General features: G+C 33.6%; 3 protein-coding genes across 7 annotated transcripts in view; 2 read left to right on the forward strand and 1 right to left on the reverse strand.

The window, feature by feature from the left end:
* Positions 1–828: 828 nt before the first annotated feature.
* Positions 829–4,776, forward strand: LOC115453409. 4 transcript variants are annotated; one of them, XM_037438060.1, is made up of 4 exons: positions 829–986; positions 1,454–1,501; positions 3,582–3,830; positions 4,213–4,776. In XM_037438060.1, the coding sequence occupies exons 1-4, from the start codon at positions 932–934 to the stop codon at positions 4,371–4,373; spliced, it is 513 nt and encodes a 170-aa protein (XP_037293957.1). In that variant the 5' UTR covers positions 829–931; the 3' UTR covers positions 4,374–4,776. The 4 variants fall into 4 exon arrangements, with proteins under 4 accessions (XP_037293957.1, XP_030037973.1, XP_030037966.1 ...); XM_030182106.2 differs by having other exon boundaries at positions 830–986; positions 3,618–3,830; XM_030182113.1 differs by lacking the exon at positions 1,454–1,501.
* A 357-nt stretch (positions 4,777–5,133) lies between these two features.
* On the reverse strand, positions 5,134–13,474 carry LOC115453399 (protein arginine N-methyltransferase 1). Its single transcript, XM_030182096.2, has 8 exons — positions 13,085–13,474; positions 12,812–13,002; positions 11,923–12,087; positions 11,502–11,653; positions 11,025–11,172; positions 10,732–10,821; positions 10,440–10,589; positions 5,134–10,136 (listed from the first exon to the last, which is right to left on the reverse strand). The coding sequence occupies exons 1-8, from the start codon at positions 13,146–13,148 to the stop codon at positions 9,993–9,995; spliced, it is 1,104 nt and encodes a 367-aa protein (XP_030037956.2). The 5' UTR covers positions 13,149–13,474; the 3' UTR covers positions 5,134–9,992.
* A 1,331-nt stretch (positions 13,475–14,805) lies between these two features.
* Positions 14,806–19,550, forward strand: part of LOC115453435 (b(0,+)-type amino acid transporter 1) — a 36,930-nt gene continuing 32,185 nt past the window's right edge. Inside the window, exon 1 of one of the 2 annotated variants that reach the window (XM_030182143.2) lies at positions 14,806–15,019. Coding sequence is in view for 1 of the 2 variants with exons in the window: in XM_030182128.2 (XP_030037988.1) it covers positions 16,392–16,415 (24 nt within the window). In the remaining variant the exon portion in view is untranslated. Of the gene's footprint in view, positions 15,020–16,232; positions 16,416–19,550 lie in introns of those variants that run through there. The other variant, XM_030182128.2, reaches the window with a different exon arrangement.

Consider the following 19,550-nt stretch of genomic DNA (forward strand, 5'->3'; position numbering starts at 1 on the left):
ATTTTTAAATTATTTCGTTTGACATCTACACTTTTAATTATACATCTACGGTTCAAGTAGTTTGTTATAAAGTGTTACTTTTAAGAAGATAAATATATGGTTTCTTGCAACGCAATGTCAAAATGACCCTGTATGTAATAAGGACTTCACACTCGGACTCTTGCAATGTACTTGGCCCAATACAAATCAAATAAAAGAACAATTTATTTTATTAAACTAACTGCTCGCAAGTTAGAATAGACATAGCTAAACCAGTAGGTAGTCATTACACAGGATTACACTAATCATAAAATTTTCCGTTTACTTGTTGGAAATTGTCTCTGGTCATAATTGGAGAACGGAGCCTAAACAAGTCTAAGGTCGTCTGCATCAACATCAACCCTTTGTACAACATTAGTATGCATTCGGGTATCGTCGCACGCAAAAGTTGGCACAATTTATTGAACGCCATTGCCTAACATTAATACTCTTACCTTCATGTAAATGTAGAATCGACATAATACAATTTTTAGAGGTCGTGTAAAGAACAAGGTTGGTATAACAGAATAATATAAAAATAGTTAAATAAAAACTTACCTTACCAGTGTAGCTATTCGTTACATAAAAAAGGAGAAAGAAATTACTATTTACAGTCAAACTTATTTCGAAAAATATTACTGCTGAGTTTTACAATAATTAAGTATTAAAGATAAAAAAAAAAACAGCAATAAAATTTATAAACATGAACTAAGAAATCATACCATACAGCCAAACATATTTAGAAAAAAGTTAACAACTTACGTCGATGTGTATACCGGTAAAACCGCCTCACTGAGCCTTAAATGGTATATCTTTATTTATAATACTCATTTCTTAGTCGTCGCCAATGCAGGACGCGAAACAGTGTGATTAAAAATATTATATATTTTTTAATTGTGTGAATATTGTGAAAATGGATAAGAAAATACTGCTTGTTGTACTGGCTGCGACAATTACGGTTTGTCAAGGTACGAATAAATTTTCTTTTAATTAAAGGGCAAATTCTTTAGTTTAGAATTAGTGGTTATTAATTGATATAATCAGTGAAATAATTCCCAGTCCTATAAAATTCATATTATAAAAAAATATATTTAAATTAGGAATACGAATTTGTATGAGGTCTGCAAATTCAATAAAAAGATATGATAATAAATTTAAAGTCCCACCTTTTTCGCCATTTTGGAAGTAAAGAAATTAAATACCAATTGACGGCTACTCTATAAAAAAAATAGCTGCACTGAGATAATTTGAAGAGGGTAATAGGAATAATAAGGATTCAGAGCACAATATCTTTTTTTTTTTTTTATTTATATTCAAATTATTTTTAATATGTTTTTTCCCTTTTTCATATTTTTTGCAATTATCTTTTTTACTATTATAAAGTAAGTCGTCCAATTAATGATGCGATTAAAATAACATGTTCGCCGAATTATAGGTCAAGATGTATCGAATTATGATATAAGCAGAAACCGTCTAGGTGCCGGTAAGTTTTATTGGAAGGTTATTTACTAACTGAAAAGGTTTTCATGAATTCCCATAGGTGAGGGAAAGCTGAAGGGAATGCGCCGCTTAAAGGAAACGCGGACATTACATTATTTATTGTGCAATTATAAAAATTAAGAGAAGTCCATGCTGATATCTTAAGGCGATACCTCAAGGTCCATTTTTATACATTTTGTTTCACCTTTAATCTGGGTAACTAAACAAGTATTGGCAAGTAAAGAATTTAAATTCACGAATTTAATATGACGAAATTTTAAAGGCCGAAATATCCATGATTATTAATTATTTTTACGTTTTTCTTTCAACTGCGAGAACTAATCACTAACTAGACGTGAATTTAAATTCTTTACTTGCCAATACTTGTTTAGTTACCCAGATTAAAGGTGAAACAAAATGTATGAAAATGGACCTTGAGGTATCTTACCTCAAGGCCTTATCCTGCCTTAAGGCACTTTTGTTTTGGGATCATATTATTAAATATTAATACTGCCTAAATAACTGTATGCGTACTATTTTTTTAAGTGCCTTTGCCTTTTTTATTATCTCTGATTACAAATTTAAAATTGGAATACAAAGATATTACTTACTTTTAAACGGCCTGGTGTGGACGGTGGACTGTCTCTTAGTTTTAATTACAAAGGTTAACGGAAAATCATTATTATTCCACTTGCATAAAATGATAATGAAAATATTTTTAAAATATTGATTTAAAAATGCTTTATAAGTACTAATTTTAATGAAGTATTACTATCTACGGAAAAACATTTTTCTCATAATTATATTTTGTATGTTTGGAGAATCCATATTTATAATACAAAATACATCATTTCTTAGATCACGGACATTGACTACGAATGATTCAGTCATAATTACACGCGAATAAACACACGAGAACATTTGGTTCGGTGTAAAGCTGAACCCGAGGCCTCTCATTCAAAAACCAGCTCATTATCCACCGCATTATGGAGGCTACATACAAACTATAAACGCAACAAGCTATGCAAAAAAATATACATATAAAACTACATCAGATAATGAATTCTAAATAAAGTATTTTACTCTTCTACATACGCGTACAAACAAAAAAAATCCAAACGTTTATGGCACCATTAACACAGTTTCACAATGACACATAAACCAATGACAAGTAAATATTATTAGTGGTAATTAACCCAAATAATTAGTCGCTTAACGTACAAGGACATTTTACATCTTCAATTATCTGTTGATCATTGTTTGAGACAACCGCTGTTTCCTTTAAAAAAAAACAGTAGGTAGATAGACAAAAACCTTAACTTTTTTATTACGTACACGAATACGACAGGAAACTAGACAACGTTAAATAAACGACTCCCAATACGTGCTACTGATAATGTTCATTATATTTAATAGATATAGCCGACAATGTAAACCAATCAGCTTGTTAAATAAATTATATCTTAGATAATCTATAATTAAATAGTATTATTCAGCCCTTCGGGGTTATTGCACACCAAATTAAATAGTATGTACATTACGATTAAATGTCGCGCATCTTCATTCGTATACCATAAAAAAAATATACATTAACCCCCTTATTCATAGACGTTTTTTATCGAACGATCGAGTAAGGCTGTGATAACAAGTCTGTTTCTCAGTGCTGACGGCATGGCAGTTTTCGCAGTGCGTAGACGTAGGGCCGTTGGGATTGGCTAATATTGAAATACAACAATAATAACCAATCACAACGGCCCTATGTCTATTTCTCAGTGCCGTTGGGCACTGAGAAACAGGCTTGTTATCACAGCTTTACTGCGTCCTTAGATAAAAAACGTTTATGAATAAGGGGGTAAGTATATTTCCTAATTTTTATATTACATCCCTAAGTCCCTATTTAATTATTTTTATATTCACGCTATCACAGCAAATCATATTCTTAACAACAATTTTACTATGTATTAAATGTATACCTATCCGCATGGTTGCCGATTTTCATGCTTAACGTGGCATTAACTGGACAATTCATCCGAGACGACTCATCAGTCATTACTAACAGCTTATCACCTAACATTCACCAACAGGTTTTGGATTAAGCGAAATATGGGACTATTTGTTAGGCGGCAACTACGGCTACCCAGGACACTATCCAGGCAACAACTACCCACAAGGACCTGGATATCCGGGCGGGGCTGGGTACCCGGGATCCCACTATCCTGGACCAGCAGGGCCGCCGGGAGCACATCCGGGATGCCCGCTCTGCGACTCCTCTGTCTACAGCTATTGCTCGTACAAGCAGGCTCACGATAGCTGCTGCTGCGAAAGTCCTGGCTGTGAGTTTTTTTTTTTTATTATGTTCCTAGTAAAAAAGTAACAAAAAAAGTCAGGCAAGTATAATAAATAATGTGATAATAGTTCTAAATATCTGCATCCATAAACATTACTGGCAATAACTCAATAACCGACATACGAAATATCGCGCTGAAACGATAGTAGATGGTGCGGAATCATGTATGTTCAGTCAATACAATACAAACACATAAATGCAAAAACTACATTTCTTTTATATTTAGAAACTATATTCTTGCTCTATCAACACCTGCTTCTAATAAAGAAGTCCGAAAGTTGCAACACTAAATTATAAGATCTTTACCAGTTCCCGTAGTATATCCTAAAACAATATTAAATTGTATTATGCAATTGAATCATTTCCAGACCAACCATTCCACTGCCGCAAGAGTGACTGCAGATCGCTGTACGCGAACTCCTGCGATGAATACCACCTGATTACCAACTGCTGCTGCGTGGACGTGCAGAAGTCCGCCGTGGCGGCCGCAGTGGTGCCACCTATTGTGGCTCCCGTTGTAATAGCCTAATCTATTATAGTTTAGGTTATGCATGTTGTACGCATGGCAACACTACTTATGGCTTAAAAGATTACGCAGTAAATTATTTAAATTTAGAAGTGTTTCGAAACCGTTATTTTAAAATTAATTTAAAATACGCTATTCAACGTAAGGACATAAAACAATACAATATATTTTCGTCAGCTTCTTGTAATTGTGACAATGTGTGGTTTTTTGTCTTGTTAGTGTTGCCGTCTGTACACTGGAATGTGTAATAATTTGTAATCACTTTATCTTCTGACAAGCTTTATAATTGGAGTTATCGGACCTGGTAACTCGATATAAGTGTAATAATAGTGTAAAACCTTGTTAGATCAGTATTCGTACTTAAAAATTAAATGTATTGGTTAAATTAAACATAAATTAATATGTATGTAGGCATTTTATTTCAATGGCCAAAAAATGTCCTACGCTGCTCACGAAACAGATTTAAACATTAAAGAATAAAAATATTGAGTTTCTCTGTATTATAATATCAATAACTAGTGTTTGTTCATGGCTGCTCCCGCGTGCTCTGTTTCCGAAAAAAAAACACATCTATATTTTGCCGGGATAAAAAATAGACTGTAGCAATCAGGAGTAATGTAGAAAAATCAAAACCGGTTTAGTTGTTGAGGTTAGCGCGTGCAAACAAACTCAGCTCTATATATTAATAGACATATATTTCGGACCTCAAGCAGCAATGTACAAGCATTATTCTATTTTGGGGAAAGTAAATAAAAACAACAAGTCATAGGTACGCATTTATCCACCGTTATTCATTCATACACGCTTTCTCGCTACATCGTACAAAATACAGGTCACATGACCCACGGGCATAGCCAAGTTTTAGTATCGGGAGAAGGGAGGTGACAAAATAAAACAACAAAAATGTGCATTGCATGATATTCATAGTAAGATGAAAAAAAAATACAGATTGTCAGCTTTAAAAAAGTAAAACCAATCAATTGTTAGTTGATAAACTTTATTTCGGGAGATTTTGAATCCCTATACCCCCGGATTTTGAATCCCCTGGCTACGCCCATGACGTGACCGTTGACGAGTTATCTGAGTAAGAATAAAATCCTTTCGTAATATCTACTTAATATCATATTCAATATTACTGACGGTTTTAGGTGCATTTATTTCATTTTAAATTTTCCCCACAAATTATGGAGTTAAGTTAACCCTGAATTAAACCCATGGCTTTCGTACAGTCCGATAGTGTCTAAAGTAGTAACTTTAGACACTATCGGAAGATATACTTATCTCAAGATAAGTATATCTTCCGAGACTGTGTGAAAAATATAATTCATGCAATTGTCCGACTTATAATTTCAATGCTCAAATTCGTATCACAACTATAAAGCACTATAGTCTGTCAATTTGCTATATCCAGTATAGGCACGTTCATACAACGAAACCTAGGCAGAAAAACTATTAAAAGTAATTGTTAAGCTACCGACGGCTTATCCAAAAAGTGATCGCATCTACTTTTAAACAGAAAATTACCAAGGAAATAGAGAAGGGGCGGTATTAGGTTTTCAACCATAATCAAACTTCAACACATTCAATGAATATTTACAAAACGCCGATCCACGATATTGATATAAAATTACGATAAGTCCAATCAAAACACACCATAGATAAAAAAGTCTGCAACTAAAACCGTCAGTAATCTATTACATAAGATGAAATAAAAATGAAATCATGTGTCTAGTCATCTAGGCGGCTCGATACAAATAATCAGAAAACAATCTTAATTAATACAGTTCATTTTATTTTCATTTATTTCTTACTGTAATATAGTGGACTCCCCATTTTAAACCTTGATTAAATTAGTATGCGTCTACCGCTTATAGGATCAACCTAGATATTACTTAATGGCCCAAAGTTCGTTGAACCATGACCTTATAAAATCTCATCGCCATATCAAACAAAAACCTTAATCGCAGCCAACTTAGAGTCGATTTTAACAATCACTTTGTACTGTCCTAAAATATGCGGTTGGGGGAATCTATTGTCATTACCCATTATGTACTCGAATATAGTCTCAAGTCTTATCCTGTCTACGGAGGTGAATTCGTAATTTTGCAACTATAGGCATTCTAATTGAAAAGCAGCTTTGATAGCGGGATTGGTAAGAGTCGAAAATCCCCTTTTTGCTTATACGGCTCTCAAAGCTTTCCTTCCATAACATCCGTAATTTGAGAGCGAGAGGAAGAGGAACTTGAGACCACGTATTAACAGGACGTCCGGCATGTCATTCCACAGTCATATAAGGTGGATTTTTGAGATGGCGCAGCAAGGGTTATCTATGCAGAAAAGTTTAATGGAGACTGACAATCATTTTTAAAAACATTAAGATTTAAAAAGAATATAATCGTAGATTATTTGTATCTGTACCATTGATCTGTACATTAAATATAATCTGTTGTGCCGACTATAAATTTGACCGACTAGTCGATTAATCGGCTGTAGAGAAGCCGACCAGTCGGCCGACTAGTCGACCAAGCCAATCACGGTTTCGGGAGTATCCGGCAATTTTCGTGATCCTTCGTTTTGTACGGGTCAGAGCAGTGGTTTTGTGTAAAAAATAGACTATTGTTGATTAAAGTAAAATAGCTCAATTAAAATAAAATGTCAAAAATAAAGTCTCATGTATGGATTTTTTTTTATCAATTGCCAAATGATATTTTTTCATAGTGGGCAGGGAAAAATAGCAAAAATACTATTTCCACTGTATACATTTCAATGAGAAATACATACAAAGTAGGAATCACGATAGTCGCCGACTAGTAGCAGACTACGAAAGTGGCCGGATAGATAGCTTTACCGACTAGTCGGAACATCTCTAATTATTAGGAAAAAATTACTGGGAGACCCCAGCAATAAGAAATATAACGGAAAATATCTATTTTTTTGCCTGTCTATTCAATACAAAATAAATGGACAGATATTGTGACACACACTCATTAATCGGAATTTTATTTATTAAAAACTATCAGTACTTTGTTTTAAATAAAAATAAAATGAACTTACACGAAAAGCTACACAGGTCTCTTAAAATGTTCCAAAGAAAGACATGTTGATATCGTTAATTCTAATCTTTGATCGAGACCAAAACGTCTGTCACGTGTTAGTCTCAACCAATCCAATTAAACGACACGAAGTCTTTTTTTTGTCTCATTCTAAGCACACAGCACAGCGACCATCGCCTTATCGATAAAAAATTCGTTTATATCCAGCCTTTATACTTCAAGCATTAGACAAGAGCTACACTATACTATTTCCTTTTCACTTTATCGACTAATTTGCAGTCAGTACTATTTTATATGTGGTACTTTTTATGAATTTTAGATCAATGTTAAAAGCACAACAGCCAAAAATTACGAACATATCACAAATGTTGGTATTACGATTACTTTGTTTTCTAGATGATATATAACGCGCAACATGTTGAGCAACATTTAACAGCGCGTCATATACTTTAGGCATTGACATAGAAAATGTACTATGCGCTATCCAGTTATCGAATCAATACCGGCACAAGAATGATAAGTCGATCGTGCAGCCTAATGACCCCATAAGCCACAGTCGCTTTGATTTTGACCAAAATAGTCAATTTTATAAAACTATTGCTATTCAATTTCTATATCTGTGACCTTGAGATATGCTTCCAATGCTGGAGTCAACCGAAAGACGTAAAAGTCAATGGCAAACAGTGACGTCTATGCAAGTTAATATTAGTAATACTGAGAAACCGTTCAATAGCTAGCATTAACGTATGGGTACCGTCAGCAGTGAAACGTTGATACACGTCGCCTAAAGCCAAGTATCGATTTGCGCAAACTCAAGCGAATCAGAGGCTCATTTCTCAGCGCGAGTTTATAGAAACAAAATGAAACGTCTGATCGAGCTTCAATCCTGAAATAGCTGTGCTACAATGTATTCGTGGAGCTACGAGCATACTATATCATACGGGCTCCCCAACGAACTACCAACATTAAACCTCGAGTACCTATCGAGTGTCTTAACAAGAACACGAAAAGTTGCTCTACAAGAGCTGTACGGACGTTGCGACGGTAAGTACTCAAGCACAAGTACTTCAGCTTAAATAATATGAGCCGCTTATACCTGCTCATGCGCAAGTCCATAAGAGGCTTCATGCGTGACTTTATATGGGATCAACGCGCTGTTGTGTTGCTTATCATGAGCTTTTCTTAAGCCGGTAAAAAGATATTTATTAAAAAAAAAACAAACTAACTTCTGTGTTTTTATTACATCTCAGACCACTGTTCATTACATTTGAACACAGATTTAAAACGATATACTCCAGCCATATATGAAAATTGAGGAACATTGAAAACAAAGTTAACATGACCATCGCTTCATATAAAACGCTAACAGTAACAGTGGCTTTCACAACTGCCATTGCAGATACACAAGTTATATACCACTGGGTTATTCACAAGTTAGGTGGGCCGTAGAGTTCCTTACACACAAATTACAGCATTGCATCATCTATCATATCATTAGATATTTGTAAAAACAAGTACCAAAAATACTATGACGTTAAATACTTATAAATCAATATCTTAGGTTTCAGTGCGATGTATGCTATACAATTTTGGAAATTTCTGACGCTTTATCTATTTACTAATTCCTCTTTATTCTTACAATGTATCAAATACTCCTATAGATAAATCAATGAGACGAGTTGTTGGTTTCTAACTGAATTATCAAGACTAGAATACAATATATTTTTTTTTTTATTAACATTCTAAACATTGTGGATTTTATAGTCATTCTTATTACACAATAAAAGCATTCAATGGTTAAATGCTAATAAACCATGGTTATAAAAGACAACTAGTGCGGCAAAATATCGCAGCACTGATTTTATACATCTAAGATAATTACTATATTTTGCTTCTTTAATGCCCCGCATCATAACCACACTAACGTCTAATGAAGTAAATTTTCAAAAAACGTATAATGACGTTCACTTCGGGTAAACGTTTCATGACGTTAGTTATAGCATGCCTGGAAACAGTGTGTAAGTGCACCTTATGTATAGCCACTTCTTTTATATTGACGCTTCCACCGTTTACCAGTCATTTCACAACATCCAGTAAGCAGATAAAATATCAGAATATCTTGAATCAAGAACTCACAATAATTTGACATAGGCAGTAGACATTTTAATTTATCGCAGAATTATACGCCTTATTCCGTGCGATATAAGGCGATGAAAATAACCTTAGTGTGGCCCCTATATAACATGATTTTATTTCACCAACCATTTACCTTCATGCAGATACAACAACTCGTCTCACTAATGTCGCCATACTACACATATCGACACTTTCACTTACATTTTCCACATTCTGAAACTACTCTAAGCATTTTAAATCTATCACAATAATACATAAGGTTCATTATCGCGCAGAAATCCGCAAAACTCATCGCACTCGAAATTATTTTACCTCATTTAAAAAACAACATTTCGCGCGTAAGGAACTCTCGCCGGCCCGTCAGATCACGTGGTCCGCGCTGGTGGGGGCCGTGGGAAGGACGACGGGGCGGAAGGGGGAACGCGTGACATCACTAACGCATCCGGTAGTGATTCTTCTCGTGCACCTGACACAGCTCGCCTTTGAAGTCGATCTCTATTTCAAAGTCCAGATCGCGATTGTTGCGCGCGTTCTGACGCATCGAGAACGTTCCAGTGATCTCTTCGAACTTTTTCACCTGAAAGTATTAGTGAATGAATGTAAATTGTGTATGTATTGTTCAACACAAATTCAATAGATCTAGTAAACATGTTTTTTGTGACCTGATCATAGGTATCACATAAAAAGTTACAACAATAGATAAACCATCAGTGTGTTGAAGACTTCCATGACTTATTTTTCAGAGTACACATAACAAGATACAACAAGTTTTTTGTCAGTCAATGGTTTCATACAATTTTCTCTAACTACTGTATAGATATTATATATACTTCATAGAATTACGTTACGGTTTCTTCAAGTTATAACAAGATGTAGTTACCGTCATGTAGTCGTCGAAGTAGAAGACGGTCTGCTTCCAGTGTGTGTAGGGCGCCTCGGGCGCGGTGCTGAAGCCGAGCCGCTTGTGAGACTTCGTGAACTCCACGTTGAAGAACGTCACCAGTGCTTGGATGAAGTCGTTACGCCGCACCTGTACACATTGAGATTTAAAGGGGAGCTCCAAATGTTTCTTTCCAATACTACTTTTAAATACGAAACACACAATATTTTCCAAATAGTTACATAAACTAAATGTTATAGAAAATAATAAATCACTTGGAAAGTACACCCACCTGTATATGAAACTTGGACTCAAAGTTGAGATCCTCTTTCTTGACTGTGTATAAATCTATCTCTTTGAGTAAACACGAATTGGTCACCACCTGTAATAAAATCAAATACAAATCTCAATAAGTAAAATTCTAAAACAGATATCAAAGAATTATAAAATTTCAAGGACCTATATACTGCCGCGACACATGATATAAAATTAAACCCTCAATTGTGAACAGCCTGTATCAAGAAAACACTCTACATTAAAACATCCTGTATAATAATCCCAACAAGTTTCATGTCAAGTCATTACCTGTTTAGCATCAACCACATCAACCAGCGGTTCTGATATCGCCACCTTCCTGATGGAAGACATGTTGAAGCCATACACATCATCCCACCAGTTGATCTTCTCGTCTTTGTACTGACGGTCCTCAATACCACAGATGAATAATGTGCATCTGTAAATGCATAGTTAGTGTTCAACCTAGACAGACTAAAAATGTAGTCAATAATCTCCAAATTATGCAAGACTATTCAAATACTCATGTTGAGTATACTGTACCAAAAAATTTACTATCAATCTTGTGCACAAATTAATGTGAGTTTTGCGGTTTGGAACACATTAGTTTCTTTTAGCTATTAATATCAGCCTTTAGCTATTATGATTAGGATGAATTATAAAGATGGCCACAAACATAACAATTGTTGTTTTCATATATTAAACTATGGAGTGACAAAAGGCCTTGTAAATGCAATTTACAGATTACGGTAGGACATCAAATCTTACCTGTCTGGGAACATCATGCCATCAGGCTTGAGCCACTTGTCTCTTAAGGCGTACAGCACTGTGTCCAACATGCTCTCATAGAACAGGCAGTAGCCCATCCACTCTGATATAATTATGTCCACTTTTTCCACTGGCAATTCCACTTCTTCAACCTGATCAACAGCACTTAATTGTTTAAAAATCTTTACATAAAGCATAATCACGGAACACAATAATTATTAATAATAAAGCACTAAATTCATTAAGAGTAGATAGCATTCCCTAAAAATATGCCCTATTTGAAATTAAACTGGAAAGAACTCTATAACAAGAAAACAATTTACATCTGCTTATACTTGAGTTATATAAACAAAAGTTATTTGGATTGAAGATTGAGATAGGGATCAGTTATTGAAAACAGCTGTTAATCATTATAGCTTACCTTTCCTTTGACAATATCAATAACATCACTCAGCCTGTTGGCTTCAACAATTTTCCGTGCATAGTCTACAATGTTGGAGCACTCCACTGCTATCACCTTTGCTGCACCAGCTTTAGCTGCGAACATGGACAGGATGCCAGTACCACACCCAATGTCAAGGACCACCTGTTGGACATATGGATTATTTGAAAATAGAACAAAAAAAATAAAATGAACTTTAATTTAAAATATGACTAATGTGACTGTAAGGACTATGAAAATAGAACAAACACAAAAATCAATATAACTTCAGTTTAAAATATCACTAATGTGATTGGAGGATCTATTATAATGAATACTTTCAAATGTTTATATTTAAAAAATAGATAAACGGATCAATAACTGTTGAGTTATTAGCTGATTAACTTATTCACATTCAAAAACTCACAAATTTTTAACTTCAAACTAAGTTGAAGAGGCAAGGTTGTTATTTACGAATATTTGTAATACTAGGTAGTAAATTTGCAGTACATTTAAATATATGGGTAATATTTCTCAAGTTAATGCCAGGGAATTGTTTAAAAATAATTGTAAGGTAATATAGAAACCTAAAAATAAATCAACTCAAACTTTACAATTGACAAAGCAAACAATAAACAATGTGTTTAACCTCCAAAAACATGGATAGAATAAATTTACAAATAAACCTCAAATATTTAAAACCTTATTTTATTATCTACTGTATGTACTAACCACTCACAGGTGGTGAATGATGTCTTTGTGAGAGAAAACCACACTACAATCTATACATAAAAAGTAGTTGCTATGCAACGTTTTTTCTATTGTTATACTGAAATAGGTATTGAAAGCTTGTTTGAACACATTCAGCGCACGTGCGCGTTTGACTTACCTTTCCTTTGAACAAATGCTTGTTGTGATACATGGCATTTCTGTATGTGAGCGTCCGAACTTCGTCTTTGAGCATCTCCTCGTGGATACCGAAGTGCGCGTACGAGTCGAAGTAGTAATCCCTAGAAGTCATCTCCTCGGCGGTGACATTCTTGTCGGGCCCGGTCTCACCGCCGATCCCATCCAAGCCACCTTCAACAAAGCACGTTTTTGAGCGCTATGGACGCCATGTACAACCGGCGTCAGACACAAAAAAAAAATACAATTTTCTCACCATTCTCGAGTATGGGCGTCGACGCCGCCGATGTGCCTTCTTGAGCTACGTCCATGTTTTCCATTTTAGAAACAAATGTTAATGAAAACTCGTAATTTATTAATATAACCTGAAACTTCGCAACGCCGAATCGATTTGTCAGCAACACAAGCACGAAACGCAAAAAGTATTCCCAGTCGGAGATAACGAACAGATTTGTTTGCGGCAAGGTTCTTACAACTAAATATAGAGATTTAAGATGTATTATCACAAAATAAAACAGTGGTTTTATGGAAAAACGCTCGAAATCGTTCAATACGAACTACGAGCTTTTTCCACCAAAACTGAAAGACAAAAAGAATGTTGCCAAAAACGTAAATGACATAAACAAAATGCTACAAATTCGCGCCTTTTTTAAAAAAATACGTTATAATTGTAAGATTTTTTTTTAATATTAGTAATAGTTAAATATAAACTAAGTAAATATTATAAATGAAAGAATTATAACAGACTTTTAATTTGTGTAGTCCGGTCGACAAAGATTTATTTATAAACATTTTTATATAGCAACACCAACGGTTAGCGTTGGACAAATTTTGTGATCGATTGAATACAATCTGTAGAATCGATTGTTGTATAGCATTCGAATGAAACAATTAAAAATATATTTAATTTAGGTACCTTGGATTATACATATAACTATGTAATAAAAGGTACCCAATAAAAATATATTGATGCTATGCTTGAAGTACGCATTCACTTTTAGATTTACTTATAGTAAGTTTGTATTACATACGCGATGTGATATTTAACAAAACTCGGATGGATTACCAATTTACCATGCAATATTTAAGCAGATTGTTCACCTTATTTCATAAGTATAACTTCACTTGCATTATTGGACCTTGATGCAGTAAACTGAATTGTCTACTTAACTGTATCAAATATTATATATTTAAATGCCATTATATTTCCCCAAATATATAAAATTAATCAAATATCTAAAATAGGTAAGCCTTAGGCCAAAAACAAAATCTTACAACGAATTAACATATTGTTTTCTATTGACAAATGTTACTATTACACCTGGGAATAAAAACCAATCATCATTTCGGTTATTAGACGGCGTAGTACATTGATAATAAATTAACATCATATCGAGACCGATACTCGATCTGTTTTCTGTACTCATAATAATAACAAAGCAGCCAGTAGATAAAGAAGTCGAACAACCAAACCACTTTTATTAATTATTGAAACATAAAAATAAACATTGAAACAGGTGTATGCTTTTATTGTAATTATAATGACGTGGAAACGTCTTGTTTGTCTAGACAGCGGGCCCGGGTTAAAAACAGTCCGATCTAAGTAAAAATATTATTATTGCATTATTTAATCTAAAGAACAAACCAGACCATTTTTTAAGTTAGGTACTTTATTTTAGGTTGTACTAATTTTATAAGACTTACTTTCTACCTATCCATCTAATCAATATTCGGTAAAATTCCTGGCTATTTTTTGTAACCCAAATAACGCTCCCTACGTGCTGTAAACAATTATGCCTATAATCATCCATAACGATGATTCAATGTGACCAAACTGATAACGAGCAAGCCACAGCTAATTATCCATTCATTTTCGCAAATACCACGGCATAATTAAATAATGAGAAGCTCGACAAATGTTTCATTCATTGAACGCGTACACTGCGTGTGCAAACTCACACATGCTAAGTACTTTGTAATGAGTTTTTAAATAATTTAATCGTCGAATCACGAGCCCTCGGAGTGCGTTCACCATCGTGTTGCAGGATCAAAATCCTCTGGCCAGTGTGCATTCGGAGAGCGTAGGAGGTGCTTGTACAGCAAGTTTCGAGTTTTGGCGCGAATTTTTCACGAAATTATTTACGTAGAGTGAACTTAAAGTGTTTTGTGTTAAATACGTTGATTTCTTTAGGTACGTATTTTGTTATTTCCTTATTGTTTCGTAGCGATAAGAAAACCTATTTATTATATTTTACTGCATATTACTTATATAATATATTATTTCTATTGTCCAGTGTTTAAGGTGCAACAATATTGTGCTATAAATATAATTTTTATGTGATTTATGAGTGCGATATTATAAAAGAAAAACTACTAATAACGTGTTGTAATAATAATATATCATAGTATTATTAATTATATTTCAGCCACGTGTAGGGATTAAAAAAAAATATTTAAGTATATAAAGTACTAGGTATTTTAATACATATTATTAAGTTTATGTTTTCTAATTTAATTAATTAAGTAATATTTATTATTTAACGCTAAAAAATAATATAAATAATACCTTAATGTTATTCACAAATATAAATTTATTAAAGGCTTACCATATCCTCGTGGTCGTTATCGTCAAGCGAGTAAGCATAATTAAAATATTTACAACCATAAATAAATAAGTAGATATTTTGATACTTAATAAGAGGGTATACCCTAGCTCTACTCGCACCATAAAAGATTCCATACCATCACAGTATAATATTATAAACACATATTTGTAGCATTTTTTGTTTTCACATCTGTTTTTTACCCATCTCAAACACTGGCACCTTATTCATAATAATATTTTCTGTGGTTACAAATACGTTCTATTATTCGTTTATGATGTGCGACCATCTTTTGTATATAATTGAGCAAGAAGTCATCAAGTCCTCACTCCATGTGTCACCCAGTTTCTCAACAAAATGCAGTTCCACCAAGTACCGCTAGATGTCCTTATACACAGACAACTTGCCCCGTTCATTAAGCCCCTTATTAGGCAGTGTAAGAAAATAAAAGTGGCTTTGGCGCCAAAAGATTACAACAAATCTTCCTATTTTTTTGCAATAATTGATTCCAATGTTTTTAAAGTGTTCGAATATGTTTAGGGTGTGGGTTGTGAGTTTATGATTTTTCCCGCTATCTACCCGCTAAACCAACTACTAGACTGTCGGTTCACCTTTTATGACAGCAACTGACCGTGTTTTCACCATAATATGTAGGTGTACTGTAGAAAAGTCAATCAATTTAATTAAAACACGCTCGAAGCGCTCTGCTGAACTACAGTGGCAGTTGCGGCCTAAACCTAATCCAATAGGATTTGCTATTATCGACATAGAAACAACGTTGGCAGATAGAAATTAATCGATAATTATTGCAATTATCGAAGTTCAGTGTCTTGTATCGATATGTTATCGACTGTTACCGTTGACACATATTCACGTGGGCCAAGACATATCAGTGACTATGATTTTAAGATAAAGACGCATTAAACGGGATAAAAGTGGTAATAAAAGCGGATAAAGTTGATGTTGACGTATGTTGAAGGTCAGGTACGTTGCAAATGTATCTTTATTATAATAAAATTTAGTAAAGAAGAAAAACATAATCAAATTTGCTTAACTATAATTTTATTTTTTTAACAACAGACCAAAGAAACACGAGAGTATTGTATTCAGACACCATTGTAATAGGTCCTGACATAGTACACTTTATTGATTTTAAACAAGGGCAGTGCAGACGTGCATTACTTTGTAAATTAAATTCTACGTAGAAATAGTATTGCCGCTGAAAAGTTTTTGCGCTTACCTACCACCAATCCAGCGAAATATTTATTTCATTTCAAACATTTAAAAATTGTGAAATACTCAAAAAATCTTCTAATTCTGATCAAAATTTCTAGTGTCTGGGGTTTACGTGGATTTGTTTTTCCCGCCCTTTGTTTATGGACTTCATTGAATTCGTCCTTCAACCTCAATAAATTGGATTACTTTCGCAACGATGCGTCATTTCGGCCATGTTTACACCTCTACCTGATAGAGGACTAATTAATTAATTCCCACGACTTACTCGCGTTGTACTAAATGTTTTAAGGATAATTGTGGCGTAAAATTATTAATAAGTAAGGTCAGTCGGGGCAAGTGCGCCGACGGGGTAAGTGCACCTACCCTAAATAAATCGAAAACTATTGATGTTATACAATTACCGCAATCTTATATCGATGCTACTAACTGAAATACAGTTCCACTAAAAACATAAATGGCTATGTTCATTTTAATACGATTTATTCGCCATTTTATTTTAAGTGTCATTTAGACCTGTAAACAGAGATGACCCCGTGAAAGATAACATCAAATATTTCAAGATATTTAACATATTTCTGTAAACCAGTAAGGTGAATACATAGTTTAAACCTTTTATTTTAACTTCCTGTCTGAAGTTTATTTATATATACTAAAATAAAGGATTTTTAGCAATGCGAAAAAATGTACTTAAAATTGTCGAGTAGGGCAAGTGCGCCACAGTTAATAGTCGTATGGCGCACTTGCCCCTGATCCATATATAACCAACCATTTTTGAGAATAAGTTTTACGAATATGAATTATTATTATAAAAATGTTATACTTAACAGCAGAATTTTTGTACTCAAGGTATTTTGTTTCGAGCCGACTTAAATAAAAGCGCGAAATAGTTAAATCGATTTTACAAAAGAAAAACTGAAATACCTTGGTCTAGAGCAACTTTACGTGAATAGGTTCCAACTGTTCGATCAGGCACGTTATCTGGATATAATGCAGCTAAAACATATCAAATGTCATAAGGCCAAATTCTAAGTAATTGAGTTATAACGCATTCGAAATTGTTAATTTCTACATTTTTGTATGTTATTTTAGTTTTAGAAATAAAATGGATTTTATATTAGGGCTACCATTTTTTATTCCAACATATCCGCACACAAAACTCTAATATAGCAAAAATCTTATATAGCAAAAAATCTAAAATGTTTTGAAGCCCTGATTTACATATATATGGCGCACTTACCCCGAATTTCATTTGACAGCCATAGTTTGTTATAATATTGAGTGATTAAAAATAGGGGACCGGACAAATTTTCAGAAGGCGTTTTAAATTGATCATTGTGGATATAAATAGCCAAGAAAAATAGTATTTTGCACAAATAAAGCTTAAAAAGTACATAAAACCATGCCTAAATGTTAAATACCTATAATTCCCGCGCAAACGCTACATTATGTCATTTCGTCTCGTGTGACGTCATACGTGGATAAAGCAACTTGACAAGTCTTGTCATTTGAACAGTGATTCAATAATGCCAGATTAGGGTTATTTACCCTAGATTTAGGGTAAAACTGAATCAGCAGGGTATTTTTTATGGTAATTTTTGGGGTAATTCTACGAGTTAAGGTATTAAAGCTATTGTTTCACGGTATTGTAATAAATATTGAGCTTAGAGAAAGATGTTCCCTACAAAAATTGTAGGCCATGAAACAATTATAATTTTTATTCAATACAATTTTCGTGTACAGCTAGTTGTTCCTAATAAAATGAGATAATTAAATTAATAATTATTGTAGTGGAAGTGAAGAAAGAAGTGGCGTCTGCAAAGATAAGGATATAGAAAAAAAAGTACCGAATTATTTATGATTGGTTTAAGGGTAAAATTTTAAATTCCAAATAATCCTGGGGTAAAGAGAAATTATGATCTGGCAACACTGCATAGACCGTGTTAATCTCAGGCAATCTCAGGTTACTGTGTAACAACCAGAATTCTATATAAATAAATATTCTATTCATAATCATGTGGCAGCTAAAACATAAATAAATACATCTCATAACCATAACCTCCTGGGTGTACAAATGATTTAATTAATTGAAATATTCATCGATTTATTTTAAACCGAAACACTATTTTTATTTACTTATATCAAAGTGATCCTCACAGAACTAAATCGGTGAGTCTGCAGACATTCCGTCGTAGGTTCGTCTTGCTAACTGCAACCACTTTATTCGTATATCTGCTTTTCGTGGTACATCAATAAATAATTTGTTTGGTAAAGATATAGAAGTATTATTACATTCAGGTACGACGCACCAACGATATTTTTTGCGGTCTATTATGATTAACGATTAAACAATCTGTAAACGTTAAGCTGGAAGATAGTAACAACGTCCCGTATAAATTAATATAAATTATTAGAGCAGTTCTGTGTCAAAAAACACCTTTAAAGCATTAAAATAACACAACGCGGTATGACATCCAGATGACGTCTGTTTGTTTACATTTTACCACGTGTGACGTCATGCGCCGTGATTGGTGTTTCATTTGCCGTAAAGAATAGACTAAAATATTATAATTATTGTATTTTATTTATTGATTTAAAAATACAAATCACAATTCTTTTACAAAACCAAATATGAGATAATATTTTTAATATTACAAACTTTACTTTAAACTGAATTTCAGATTTTTTGGTAATACCTGTCCGGTCCCCTATTATCCAAGAGCATTGCGAGTAAAACTTATTTCTCTATGGACTAAAATGAGTGTTCTCTTTATAATGTTTCATATTAGCGTTTTTTACACAGGCGCACTTACCCCATTTCCGGAGGCAAGTGCGCCTACTACCATTTTTACTTTGAGCAAAATATTATTAATTTATGGTCCAATT

This window comes from Manduca sexta, chromosome 13 (assembly GCF_014839805.1).
Source record: "Manduca sexta isolate Smith_Timp_Sample1 chromosome 13, JHU_Msex_v1.0, whole genome shotgun sequence".
Classification (NCBI taxonomy): Eukaryota; Metazoa; Arthropoda; class Insecta; order Lepidoptera; family Sphingidae; genus Manduca; species Manduca sexta.

Coding starts and splice junctions, on each gene's coding strand:
- LOC115453409 (XM_037438060.1), top strand. CDS start 932: ATGGATAAGAAAATACTGCTTGTTGTACTGGCTGCGACAATTACGGTT. Junction 987..1,453: donor GACAATTACGGTTTGTCAAG/GTACGAATAAAT, acceptor GCCGAATTATAG/GTCAAGATGTATCGAATTAT. Junction 1,502..3,581: donor CAGAAACCGTCTAGGTGCCG/GTAAGTTTTATT, acceptor ATTCACCAACAG/GTTTTGGATTAAGCGAAATA.
- LOC115453399 (XM_030182096.2), bottom strand. CDS start 13,148: ATGGAAAACATGGACGTAGCTCAAGAAGGCACATCGGCGGCGTCGACG. Junction 12,088..12,811: donor AGCATTTGTTCAAAGGAAAG/GTAAGTCAAACG, acceptor TATGTCCAACAG/GTGGTCCTTGACATTGGGTG. Junction 10,590..10,731: donor AGTCCAAGTTTCATATACAG/GTGGGTGTACTT, acceptor CAATGTGTACAG/GTGCGGCGTAACGACTTCAT.